This window comes from Salvelinus alpinus, chromosome 1 (assembly GCF_045679555.1).
Source record: "Salvelinus alpinus chromosome 1, SLU_Salpinus.1, whole genome shotgun sequence".
NCBI classification, from domain to species: domain Eukaryota; kingdom Metazoa; phylum Chordata; class Actinopteri; order Salmoniformes; family Salmonidae; genus Salvelinus; species Salvelinus alpinus.
Genome location: NC_092086.1, coordinates 112,041,901 through 112,055,704, shown reverse-complemented (window position 1 = coordinate 112,055,704; position 13,804 = coordinate 112,041,901). Strand labels below are relative to the sequence as shown.

The 13,804-nt window shown below is 43.0% G+C and overlaps 1 protein-coding gene across 3 annotated transcripts in view; it reads right to left on the bottom strand.

Annotated features, from left to right (window-relative positions):
• The window catches only part of ptpn13 (protein tyrosine phosphatase non-receptor type 13), a 125,100-nt gene that overhangs the window by 103,130 nt on the left and 8,166 nt on the right, over positions 1 to 13,804 (bottom strand). For all 3 annotated transcript variants that reach the window (XM_071341688.1, XM_071341697.1, XM_071341705.1), the window contains exon 2: positions 3,004 to 3,123. In XM_071341688.1, the coding sequence (XP_071197789.1) occupies positions 3,004 to 3,118 (115 nt within the window). In that variant the 5' untranslated portion in view covers positions 3,119 to 3,123. The remainder of the gene's footprint in view (positions 1 to 3,003; positions 3,124 to 13,804) is intronic.

The following is a 13,804-nucleotide window of genomic DNA, read 5'->3' as shown; positions in this document are numbered from 1 at the left end:
TCTTTCCTTTGTTGGCGCTGTAAGAGGCAAAAAGGGTACTTATTAATCACGGTTGTGGACATGGAATCTCAATTCAATGTTTTGGGAATCGACACAATTTCAGAAAGTTAACAGATTTATATCCCTCACGCATAGCTTGTTTCTGTTTGGGACTAGTGAACTAGATCCATGAAATCAATATATTGATCCGTCTGCGCTTTGCGGCAAAGACATTTCTAACATTCTTGAAATCAGATCGTCCCCCCTACTTTAACAGTCCGGATAAATGATAGTATTCAGACCCCTGGACCACCCCCCCCCATTTTGTTACATTGCAGCCTTTTTCTAAAATGCATTTACATTTTTATCCTCAATCTACACACAATACCCCATAATGACAAAGCGAAAACATGTTTAGAATTTCTTTCAAATGTATTAAAAATACATAACAGAAACACCTTATTTACATAAGTATTCAGACTCTTTGCTATGAGACTCGAAATTGAGCTCAGGTGCATCCTGCTTCCATTCATCATCCTTGAGATGTTTCTACAACGTCATTGGAGTCCACATGTGTTAAATTCAACTGATTGGACATGATTTGGAAAGGCACACACCTGTCTATATAAGGTCCCACAGTTGACAGTGCATGTCAGAGCAAAAACCAAGCTATGAGGTCAAAGGAATTGTACGTAGAGCCCTGAGACAAGATTGTGTCGAGGCACAGATCTGGGGAACGGTACAAATGGAAGTTTGGAACCACCATGAATCTTCCTATAGCTGGCTGCCCGGCCAAATTGAGTAATCGGGGGCCAAGAACCCGATGGTCACTGACAGAGCTCCAGAGTTTCTATATGGAGATGGGAGAACCTTCCAGAAGGACAACTATCTCTGCAGCACTCCACCAATTAGACCTTTATGGTAGAGTGTACAGACGGTAGCTGCTCCTCAGTAAAAAGGCACATGACAGCCCACTTGGAGTTTGACAAAAGGCACCTAAAGGACTCTCAGACCATGAGAAACAAGATTGTCTGGTTTGACGAAACCAAGATTGTACTCTTTGGCCTGAATGCCAAGCGTCACGTCTGGAAGAAATCTGCCACCATCCCTACGGTGATGCATGGTGGTGGCAGCATCATGCTGTGGGGATGTTTTTCAGCGGCAGGGACTGGGAGATTAGTCAGGATCGAGGCAAAGATGAACAGAGCAAAGTACAGAGAGATCCTTGATGAAAACCTGCTCCAAAGCGCTCAGGACCTCAGACCGGGACGAAGATTCACCTTCCAAAGGGACAACAACCCTAAGCACACAGCCAAGACAACGCAGGAGTGGCTTTGGGACAAGTCTCTGAATGTCCTTGAATGGCCCATGCAAAGCCCGGACTTGAACCCAATCTAACATCTCTGGAGAGACCTGAAAATAGCTGTGCAGCAACGCTCCCCATCCAAACCTGACAGAGCTTGAGAGGATCTGCAGAGGAGAAATGGGAGAAACTCCCCAAATACAGGTGTGCCAAGCTGGTAGCGTCATACCCAAGAAGACTCTAGGCTGTAATTGCTGCCAAAGGTGCTTCAACAAAGTACTGAGTAAAGGGTCTGAATACTGATGTAAATGTTATATCAAGTCCACCTGGTCGTGCTGCTGCTCCAGTTTCAACTGTTCTGACATTTACTCCTGAGGTCCTGACCTGTTGCACCCTCTACAACCACTGAGATCATCATCATCATCATCATCATCATCATCTGACCCTGCTGGTCATCTATGAACATTTGAACATCTTGGCCATGTTCTGTTATAATCTCCACCCGGCACAGCCAGAAGAGGACTGGCCACCCCTCCATAGCCTGGTTCCTCTAGGTTTCTTCCTAGGTTCTTGCCTTTCTAGGGAGTTTTTCCTAGCCTCCTAGCCTTTTCCTTCCTCTACATCTGCATTGCTTCCTGTTTGGGGTTTTAGGCTGGGTTTCTGTGTAGCACTTTGTGACATCGGCCGATGTAAAAACGGCTTTATAAATACATTTCATTGATATTTCAGTTTGACATTTTTTATACATTTGCAAAAATCAGTTTTTGCTTTGTCATTATGGGTTAAGTGTGTAGATTGATGAGGAAAAACAACAATTTAATACATTTTTGAATAAGGCTGTAACGTAACGAAATATAGAAAAAGTCAAGGTCTTAATACTTTCTGAATGCACTGCATATAAAAAAATATAGTTACCACAGCCATGGAGATATTGGAGATATAGCAGAGAAGAATCATGAGTCATTTAAATAAACCACCATCCTGGGTCACTGTCTCAACAGGACCATAGACTTTCTGGGAAATGTGTAAATGAGATGAAAATTAGAGAGAGAGATAGAAAGAGATGCAAAAGAAAACAAGAGGGGTATTTTGTGGGCTTTGTGTTTGGGATGAGGAAAACAAAATGGAGGCCGATACACAACAAGGATGGTTAATGCCGAGAATGGAGAGAAAGAAAAGAAAGAACAGCGAATGACAGACAGATAAAAGACTTCAACTCATCCGATCAGACCAGACAAACCGGGGGAACTGGATGACGCAACGAACACACACACCTCTGAATCTCTCTGGTGTGCGTGCGCTGGAAGTAGTAGAGTGTGTCTGGACAACGAGCTCTCAGCAGTCTCACTCCCTAAGGTATATACACAGTGAACTCTGGTTACCTAGCGATATGTCGTGGCTGCAGTAGCTCCACTGAATAATGGCAGACTCGCTTTATGCGCAACAGCCTCGTCTCAGGGGGTACTGAAACTTTGATGAATCTTGTGATTACTGTAATCAATCATATTTATAAAGCACTTCTTACATTAGCTGATATCTCAAAGTGCTGTACAGAAACCCAGCCTAAAACCTCAAAACAGCAAGCAATGCAGATGTAGAAGGTCGGTGCCTAGGAAAAACTCCCTAGAAAGGCCAAAACCTAGGAAGAAACCTAGAGAGGAACTAGAGTATGAGGGGTGGCCAGTCCTCTTCTGGCTGTGCCGGGTGCTATATCAACGTACCTCTTCTGAATAGCTCCTGGAGGCTCTCGGCACTCTGACTGAGGACAGCCCAGACCTCCTCCTCCTGAAGGGGAGCTCCTCGTACCTCCAGAGCTTCAGCCAGAGAGACATGCATCGTCCCTGCGAGGAGAAAACATACACACACACACATTATTAAAACGTGCCAAGTGGGGACAGTGGCTTACACTATATTGCTTTATATAACAAAACCAATTAAAAAAATAAAATAATGGACTTGCATCATCACTGAGGGACAGAAATAACTAATACATTTAAAACATACTTTAGCTTAGTGGTTTGTTGTAATTAGGGGGGGAGGGGGTTCATTCCAGGGAGTGGGGATCTCCTGTAAACAGATCTTATGTTATGTGATTCATTCTTCCACATAAGATTTAAAACCGCTAAAGGAGAGGAGAGAATGCAATGTCACTACTCCCAAGACCAGCACTGTAATACGGGCTAGGTCTCCCATCATATCGTGCTCTGCTCCAGCTGACGTAACGCACCGGCCCGCTGACGTGACGCACCGGCCCGCTGACGTGACGCACCGGCCCGCTGACGTGACCCACCGGCCCGCTGACGTGACCCACCGGCCCGCTGACGTGACCCACCGGCCCGCTGACGTACTTATAAAAGCCAGGAAGTGTGAGGAATAACAACTCCCTCCAAGAACACAGGACACTATTATATACAAGAAACACCTAAAAATGTACCAAAGACTCCAACCACCCGAAACAGACTGTTCTCCATGCTACAGTCCGGCAGGCGGTACCGGTGCATCAAGGCTCAGACCAACAGACTCACAACTTCTAGACTGTTAAATGGCAAACAACTACTGCTCTACTACAGACTATCCACACTGACTGTGCCCATCCACAGGTGCACACTCAAGACAACCTACGCTGCTGCTAAAATGATTATTGATTAAATAACCCCATTACCCTGCTGTCCATTGATTATTGAGTGTCATTACATTAGTTGTTATTTATCCTGCTACTAGTCACTATTATTCCTGTTTACATGTAAAAACTCAGAAAAAATAAACGTCCTCTGTCAACTTTAATTTCAGCAAATTTAACATGTGTAAATATTTGTATGAACATAAGATTCAACAACTGAGACATGAACTGAACAAGTTCCACAGACATGTGACTAACAAATTGAATATTGTGTCCCTGAACAAAGGGGGGGGGGGGGTCAATATCAAAAGTAACAGTCAGTGCTTCTACACCTGTTTGGGGTTTTAGGCTGAGTTTCTGTACAGCACTTTGTGACATCAGCTGATGTAAGAAGGGCTTTTTAAATAAATTTGATTGAGTATCTGGTGTGACCGCCAGCCGCATTAAGTACTGCAGTGCATCTCCTCCTCATGGACTGCACCAGGTTTGCCAGTTCTTGCTGTGAGATGTTACCCCACTCTTCCACCAAGGCACCTGAAAGTTCCCAGACATTTCTAGGGGGGGGGGGGGGGGGTCCCCAGACGTGCTCAGTGGGATTGAGATCCGGGCTCTTCGCTGGCTATGGCAGAACACTGACATTCCTGTCTTGCAGGAAATCACGCACAGAACAAGCAGTATGGCTGGTGGCATTGTCATGCTGGAGGGTCATGTCAGGATGAAGGGTACCACATGAGGGTGGAGGATGGTCTTCCCTGTAACGCACAGCGTTGAGATTGCCTGCAATGACAACAAGCTCAGTCCGATGATGCTGTGACACACCGCCCCAGACCATGATGGACCCTCCACCTCCAAATCGATTCCGCCCCAGAGAACAGGCCTTGGTGTAACGCTCATTCCGTCGACGATAAATGCGAATCCGACCATCACCCCTGGTGAGACAAAACCGCGACTCGTCAGTGAAGAGCACTTTTTGCCAGTCCTGTCTGGTCCAGCGACGGTGGGTTTGTGCCCATAGGCGACATTGTTGCCGGTGATGTCTGGTGAGGAACTGCCTTACAACAGGCCTACAAGCCCTCAGTCCAGCCTCTCTCAGCCTATTGCGGACAGTCTGAGCACTGATGGAGGGATTGTGCGTTCCTGGTGTAACTTGGACAGGTGTTGCCATCCTGTACCTGTCCCGCAGGTGTGATGTTCAGATGTACTGATCCTGTGCAGGTGTTACACGTTGTCTGCCACTGCGAGGACGATCAGCTGTCCGTCCTGTCTCCCTGTAGCACTATCTTAGGCGTCTCATAGTACGGACATTGCAATTTATTGCCCTGGCCAGATCTGCAGTCCTCATGCCTGCTTGCAACATGCCTAAGGCACGTTCACGCAGATGAGCAGGGACCCTGGGCATCTTTCTATAAATACCTAGGTGTCTGGCTAGACTAAACTCTCCTTCCAGACTCACATTAAGCATCTCCAATCCAAAGTTAAATCTAGAATCAGCTCCCTATTTCGCAACAAATCCTCCTTCACTCATGCTGCCAAACATACCCTAGTAAAACCGTCATTACAAAATAGCCTCCAATACTCTACTCAGCAAATTGGATGCAGTCTATCACAGTGCCATCCATTTTGTCACCAAAGCCCCATATACTACCCACCACTGCAACTTGTATGCTCTCGTTGGCTGGTCCTCGCTACATATTCGTTGCCAAACCCACTGGCTCCAGGTCATCTATAAGTCTTTGCTAGGTAAAGCCCCGCCTTATCTCAGCTCACTGGTCACCATAGCAACACCCACCCGTAGCACGAGCTCCAGCAGGTATATTTCCCTGGTCATCCCCAAAGACAACATCTCCTTTGGCCGCCTTTCCTTCCAGTTCTCTGCTGCCAATGACTTGAATGAATTGCAAAAAAATAAAGAAATAAAATAAAATGTACTTTAAGTGTCAGCTGTCAGAGGAGGCCATCTAAATAGCCAATCCAACCAACTACCTACCTCATCCCCATATTTGTTTTTCTGCTGTTTAGCACATCAGTATTTCTACTTGCACTTCCTCATCTGCACATAATCACTCCAGTGTAAATTGCTAAATTGTAATTACTTCGCCACTATTGGCCTATTTATTGCCATACCTCATTTCATTTGCACACACTGTATACAGATTTCTCTATTGCTATTGACTGTAGTTTTGTTTATCCCACATGTAACTGTTGTTTTTGGTCGCACTGCTTTATCTTGGCCAGGTCGCAGTTGTAAATGAGAACTTGTTCTCAACTGGCCTACCTGGTCAAATAAAAGGTGAAATAAAATAAATGTAAATAAAAAATGTGGGGTCAAACGACATCAGGAGGGCTAGCTCAGAACTCCTGAAAATGTATTTTTAAAAAGAACTGATTCTAGCAATGAAAGATTTTTTTTTTTAAAGTGTCCAATTATCTCAGGTACCATCGTTGGGCCGTGGACGTGAAAGATTCAGTAGGCTACTGGCAATACACATCTGGACACACAAACACACAACACTGTAGCACTGTTGGAATCACTTTCGTAGATTAGTTTGATGCCTTTTAGAAACAGAAGATGTTCTACAGGAGTCCATCCAAATCATCTTGGCTCCAGGACTCTGTCCACGCATTTCAAGGCTGCGCTGAGACAATGACCCAAGAACAGCTCAGTTAATCCCTACCATTGTGTCGCTGAGTTGTCATAATGCTGCAGAAAATGTACATTATACCAGGGATATACCAACAATGATGAAAATTTAACATTTGTCATTCACACACGTATATATTATATTATATATAGTATATTAAAGATTTATTCATAATACCTTTGTCATCTAAAATGCAATACATCTCAAAGAACTAAGAAATCACCAGTATATTGAATAGTTATTGCTTAGGCTAGTGCACGCCTGGGTCATTTCTTAACCCACAATAAATACACAAACTGTGCTAGAAAATGCATTTACAATTCTTTCCTTGAAATTCATTAGGAATTAGAGTGCTGCATACCTCAACAATTATATCATTATCTGTACTTTCATAAAAACACTAGAGATAAAACGTTATGGACGAGATATTCTGCGTTATGGATGTGACAGGGTCCCAAAAGACAGAAAGCAAATTTACAACGATTTAGAAATGTCATTCTATAGTATTAATGACAGATGTTTTATTAAGAATATTTGAAAATGGTACCTCCTCTCTCTGTTATCCACAAAAAGGACAGAGACTGAACAACTTGACCTGCAGCCACCCAGGCCTGGTCGTCATTGGCTGGCGAGATGTACACAAATCCTGTGTGGTCGTTTCTCCTTAAGAACTGCATCTCAACAGCATCAGAGTCAGTCACCAGTCACACAAACTACCTGTGTATATACACTGAGTATACCACAGAATACACAATCCATGTCCTCCAGGCATGTCCTTCTTTAACGTGTCTCCTCCCCTTCATCTACACTGATTTGAAGTGGATTTAAACAAGTGACATCAATAAGGGATCATAGCTTTAACCTGGATTCACTTGGTCAGTCTGTCATGGAAAGAGCCTAATGTTTTATAGACTAAGTGTATACCTCTAACCCTAGACTCAGGGACTGATACTCATTTCATTCCCTTGTTTATTTGAGCTAGATGGACTCATTCTTAACTCATCCCTGCTATATATTGACATATATCAGTATGTTGTCTTTCCTATGAAGGGTTAAACTTCATTTTCATCATGTGAAATGGTACAAAAAAACATTAAATTATAACCTACCAGTGGCACAGGTTTTGCATTTTAGTATACATTTGTTGTCAGATTGTAAAATCACCTAAGGCTTGCCAGTTGCAGTTAACAAGCATGCATAGGGCAGACTACACAGACCAATATTGTCACTGGGGGGTACCCGTAGTTACTCAGGAAGTTAAACTCAGTATGACCAGTGAAGGTTTCTAGATAAAAATAAATACATATCAGACCTTTATTATGCCATGTGATCACATGCAATGCTCCAGTTAGCAGAACAACACATGATTACAGTTCATATGAGAACGGGAGTATAGATAGATCACACACAGATAAAGATTGCCCGCTAGCTTGTCCGTAATGGTCACATCCGGTACGCTTAGAACGAGTACTGACAAAGAGACAAAAGGAAACCAATCACACACACACATACATACACACACACACACACACACACACACACACACACACACACACACACACACACACACACACACACACACACACACACACACACACACACACACACACACACACACACACACACACACACACACACACACACACACACATACATACACACACACACACAAGCTCTTGACGAAAGTCAACTTTTCACAGAAAGTTTGTATTCAGTCATACTCGAAATGAGTCGACAATAACAACCTCTCCTCATCCGTTATGGATGTGACACTGCCTGTCCAAATCAGTGTTCATTCTATAATAGCACTGAATGGAAAAACATTACTTTATAGTTTCATTAACCTTCCGACTTGGTCAGAAACACAGGGGGACAGATGGGAGTAACAAAAGAGTAATATAAGAGCCCATTGTCAAAAGCTAGGAATTCTGGTTGACTGAAAATGACTGAGCCTTTCTATCCTACCATGGAATTTAAAAAAACAGTTTGACCTTTTTAAAAGGCTGAATGTAGTCTTTACTTCAAAATACACACATTCAAGGTAAATCTTTTAAGCAGTTTCATAAGGAATTCATGGATTTTGTTTTTCCATGCGCAGGTTGACCTTACTAGGGAATTGCTCATAAGTAATGAACTAAATAGGGTGTCAATTAGGACTATCATAGACATGCCTCATTTACAGTAGGTTAACTGCAGAACTAACATGTGTTCCACTAGAGACGTGTCTTAACAAAGCTCTGCTTGGGAAAAACCTATTTGAATTCATTTCATACAGTCAAATGAGGCAAGACCTGAGAACAAGTCTAGACAATGTCTACATTCAATCAGCTTCATATCATCGGGGCATGGACTCTATGATGTGCCAAGCGTCAAGTCTGGAGGAAACCTGGCACCATCCCTATGGTGGTGGCAGCATGCTGTGGGGATGTTTCAGCGGCAGGGACTGGGAGACTAGTCAAGATCGAGGCAACGATGAACAGAGAAAAGTACAGAGATCCTTGATGAAAACCTGATCCAGAGCGCTGAGGACCTCAGACTGGGGTGAAGGTTCATCTTCCAACAGGACAACGACCCCAACAGGACAACGACCCTAAGCACACAGCCAAGACAACGCAGGAGTGGCTTTGGGACAAGTCTCTGAATGTACTTGAGTGACCCAGCTAGAGCCCGGACTTGAACCCGATCTAACATCTCTGGAGAGACCTGAAAATAGCTGATCAGCAACCCTCCCCACCCAACCTGACAGCGCTTGAGGGGATCTGCAGAGAGAAATGGGAGAACCACCCCCCCCCACACACACAAAATACAGGTGTGCCAAGCTTATAGCTTCATACACAAGAAGACTCAAGGCTGTAATTGCTGCCAAAGGTGCTTCAACAAAAGTACTGGGTAAAGGGTTTGAATATTTATGTACAGTTGAAGTCAGAAGTTTACATACTCTTATGTTGGAGTCAATAAAACTTGTTTTTCAACCACTCCACAAATTTCTTGTTAACAAACTATAGTTTTGGCAAGTCGGTTATGACATCTACTTTGTGCATGACAGAAGTAATTTTTCCAACAATTGTTTACAGACAGATTATTTCACTTCTAATTCACTGTATCACATTTCCAGTGGGTCAGAAGTTTACATACACTAAGTTGACTGTGCCTTTAAACAGCTTGTAAAATTCCAGAAAAAGATGTCATAGCTTTAGAAGCTTCTGATAGGCTATGTCAATTAGCCTGAGTCAATTGGAGGTGTACCTGTGGATGTATTTCAAGGCCTACCTTCAAACTCAGTGCCTCTGAAAAATCAAAAGAAACCTCCACAAGTCTGGTTCATCTTTGGGAGCAAATTCCAAACCCCTGAAGGTACCACGTTCATCTGTACAAACAATAGTACGCAAGTATAAACACCATGGGACCACACAGCCGTCATCCCGCTCAGGAAGGAGACACGTTCTGTCTCCTAGAGATGAACGTACTTTTGTGCGAAAAGTGAAAATCAATCCCAGAACAGCAAAGGACCTTGTGAAGATGCTGGAGGAAACAGGTACAAAAGTATCTATATCCACAGTAAAATGAGTCCTATATCGACATAACCTGAAAGAAGCCACTGCTCCAAAACCGCCATAAAAAAGCCAGACTGTGGTTCGCAACTGCACATGGTGAAAAAGATCGTACTTTTTGGATAAATGTCCTCTGGTCTGATGAAACAAAAATAGAACTGTTTGGCCATAATGACCATCGTTATGTTTGGATGAAAGAGGGGGATGCTTGCAAGCCGAAGAACACCATCCCAACCGTGATGCACAGGGGTGGCAGCATCATGTTGTGTGGGTGCTTTGCTGCAGGAGGGACTGGTGCACTTCACAAAATAGATGGAATCATGAGGGAGGAAAAGTATGTGGATATATTGAAGCAACATCTCAAGACAGTCAGGAAGTTAAAACTTGGTTGCAAATGGGTCTCCCAAATGGACAATGACCCCAAGCATACTTCCAACATTGTTGTCCTTAAGCCATTTTGCCACAAAGTCAAGGTATTGAAGTGGCCATCACAAAGCCCTGACCTCAATCCGATAGAAAATTTGTGGGCAGAACTGAAAAAGCATGTGCGAGCAAGGAGGCCTACAAACCTGACTCAGTTACAATGGGTCAAAATTCACCCAACTTATTATGGGAAGCTTGTGGAAGGCTACCCAAAACGTTTGACCCAAGTTAAACGATTTAAATGCAATGCTACCAAATACTAACTGAGTGCACGTCAACTTCTGACCCACTGGAAAGTGATGAAAGAAATTAAACAAATCTCTATTATTCTGACATTTTACATTCTTAAAATAAAGTGGTGATCCTAACTGACCTAAGCAGGGGAATTTTTACTAGGATTAAATGTCAGGAATTGTGATAAACTGAGTTTAAATGTATTTGGCTAAGGTGTATGTAAACTTCCGACTTCAACTGTGAATGCAATTTTATTTTTAATAAATTAGAAAATCTAAAAACCTGTTATTGCTTTGTCATTATGGGGTATTGTCTAGATTGAAGGACATTGTTTTGTTGTTAGCATGCCAATTGCAGGCTCCCTCAACTTGAGACATATGTGGCATTGTGTTGTGACAAAAAGGCCACTTGAAAATGTACAGTTGTCCCAAGCACAAGGTTCACCTGTGTAATAATCATGCTGTTTAAATAGCTTATTGATATACCACACCTGTCAGGTGGATGGATTATATTGGCAAAGCAGAAATGCTCACTAACAGGCATGTAAACGAATATATGACCAAAAGTATATGGACACCTGCTCGTCGAACATCTCATTCCAAAATCATGGGCATTAATATGGAGTTGGTCCCCACCTTCGCTGCTATAACAGCCTTCCACTCTACAAGAGCATTAGCTCACAGTTGGCGTTCCAATTCATCCCAAAGGTGTTCAATGGGTCAGGTTGAGGTCAGGGCTCGGTGCAGGCCAGTCAAGTTCATCCACACCGATCTTGACAAACCATTTCTGTATAGACCTCGTTTTGTGCACAGGGACATTCTCATGCTGAAACGGTAAATGCCTTCCTCCAAACTCTTGCCACAAAGTTGGAAGCACAGAATTGTCTAGAATAGAATCGTATGCTGTAGCATTAAGATTTCCCTTCACTAGAACTAAGGGGCCTAGCGCCTGAACCATGAAAAACAGCCCCAGTATTCCTCCTCCACCAGACTTTAGTTGGCACTATGCAGTCGGGCAGGTAGTGTTCTATTGGCATCCACCAAACCCAGATTTGTCTGCGAGACGGTGAAGCGTGATTCATCACTCCAGATTCCAACGGCGGCGAGATTTACACCACTCCAGCCGACGCTTGACATTGCGCACGGTGATCTTAGGCTTGTGTGCGGCTGCTCAGCCATGGAAACCCATTTCATGAAGCTCCCGACTAACAGATCTTGTGCTGACGTTTGGAACTTGGTGAGTGTTGCAAATGAGGACAGACGACTTCAATGCACTACGTGCTTCAGCACTCGGTGGTCCCGTTCTAAAGACCTTGTGTGGCCTACCACTTCCCGACTGAGCCGTTGTTGCTCCTAGACGTTTCCATTTCACAATAAAGAGCACTTAGTTGACCGCGGCAGCTCTAGCATGGCAGAAATTTGACGAACTGACTTCTTGATGAAAGTGGCATCCTATGACGGTGCCACGTTGAAAGTCACACCGAGGTCTTCCGTAAGGCCAATCTACTGCCCATGTTTGTCGATGGAAATTGCATTGCAATGAGCTCGATTTTATACACCCGTCAGCAATGTGGCTGAAATTGCCAAATCCACTAATTTGAAGGGGCGTCTATATACTTTTGTATATATAGTGTATGTGCACACAATTTGAGAGAAATAAGCTTTGTGCATATGGAACATTTCTGGGATTTTTTTATTTATTGCAGCTCATGAAACCAACACTTTACATGTTGCGTTTATATTTTTGGTCATTATATAATGGGATTTGATACTGTGATTTTATTGCGATTCGATGTTCCAAACATTGCTCACCATATGTCTGCTGCAGAGGGACAAGACAGAGACATGAGACAACTACTTTTGATCAGTCATGGAAATAAAAAGTGCTGAAAACAAATTTATTCCCAAAATGGAGAACAGTTTGTGCTGAGTTTGCAGTGTGTGTGGGGGGGGGGTTTAGAGTGTCTATGATTAACGGGCAACGGACAAGGCGAAGCGCATCATATAGGACCCCACACAAAATGTTGCCCAATGTTAAGAATAGGAGCAGGGTAAGTTGTTCCATCAGCCATCGAGCTGCTGAACCAGTGGGACAGTAGGCTGCAGGCTTTGAATACAGTATGTGAACATGTAAATCTGTGACTTTCAAGTTTTCAGTACTGCATGTAATAGTGTTGTGCATTTGTATGCTGACGCCAAAAAAAATGGTTTTATGTAAATGGATGATAAAGTATATCTTACAGTAGAGTTCATTACACAGTAGAGAACTCTACAGTTGAGTACACTATAATATACTGTACTGTACAAACTTGTGAAACAGACATCTTTGATTGGTTCAGACTTGATCCGGTCCAGACCAACCAGATTTGGTATTTTTTTGAGGGCAGACCTCATTAAAATAGCAGCATATAATAGTATGTAAAATAACACCCAAATAACCAAAAGGAGGATATTTCATATGTATACCTTTTGTGTACCTATTTAGGATACATCACCATGAAGAAAACGATATTCATTTCCATAATTATTAATTTCTTATGCATCAGGGACCCATGATAAAATTCCATTACAGAAAGGTGGTTACCAGGTGTAAATCCACTTCACCTACTGTAGTTCAATTACCAAAAAAGATTTGTGTCACGTCATAGCTGACACCCCCATTCTTTCTGCATACATTGTTGAATCTTAAGTCGGAGCAGATATTTAAGAGTTTTTGGAAAACGTGGATATAAACGGAGGGAGGTTTTACCGAAATTCTTGTTACCAAACTTTGCATATGCACAGTTCTTCCAGTAAATGTTATTGTAAAACGTCCAGTGTACATTGTTAAAAGTAGTCCTTGTGCATAGAGTTATGGTTTGTTAAACGCAAATTGCGCTTCCGGAATTGCGCTTTCTATAAGACGGTCGCTGGTCCACCGACTGTCGAATGGCAATTTAAAAATGGCCACGTCCATTCCATTATCTATATTTCAATAGGTTTTCTATGGAGGAATGACAGTATAATTTACTACAGATAGGTATTCTCCCATTCAAGTTATTCTCTGATGTGTG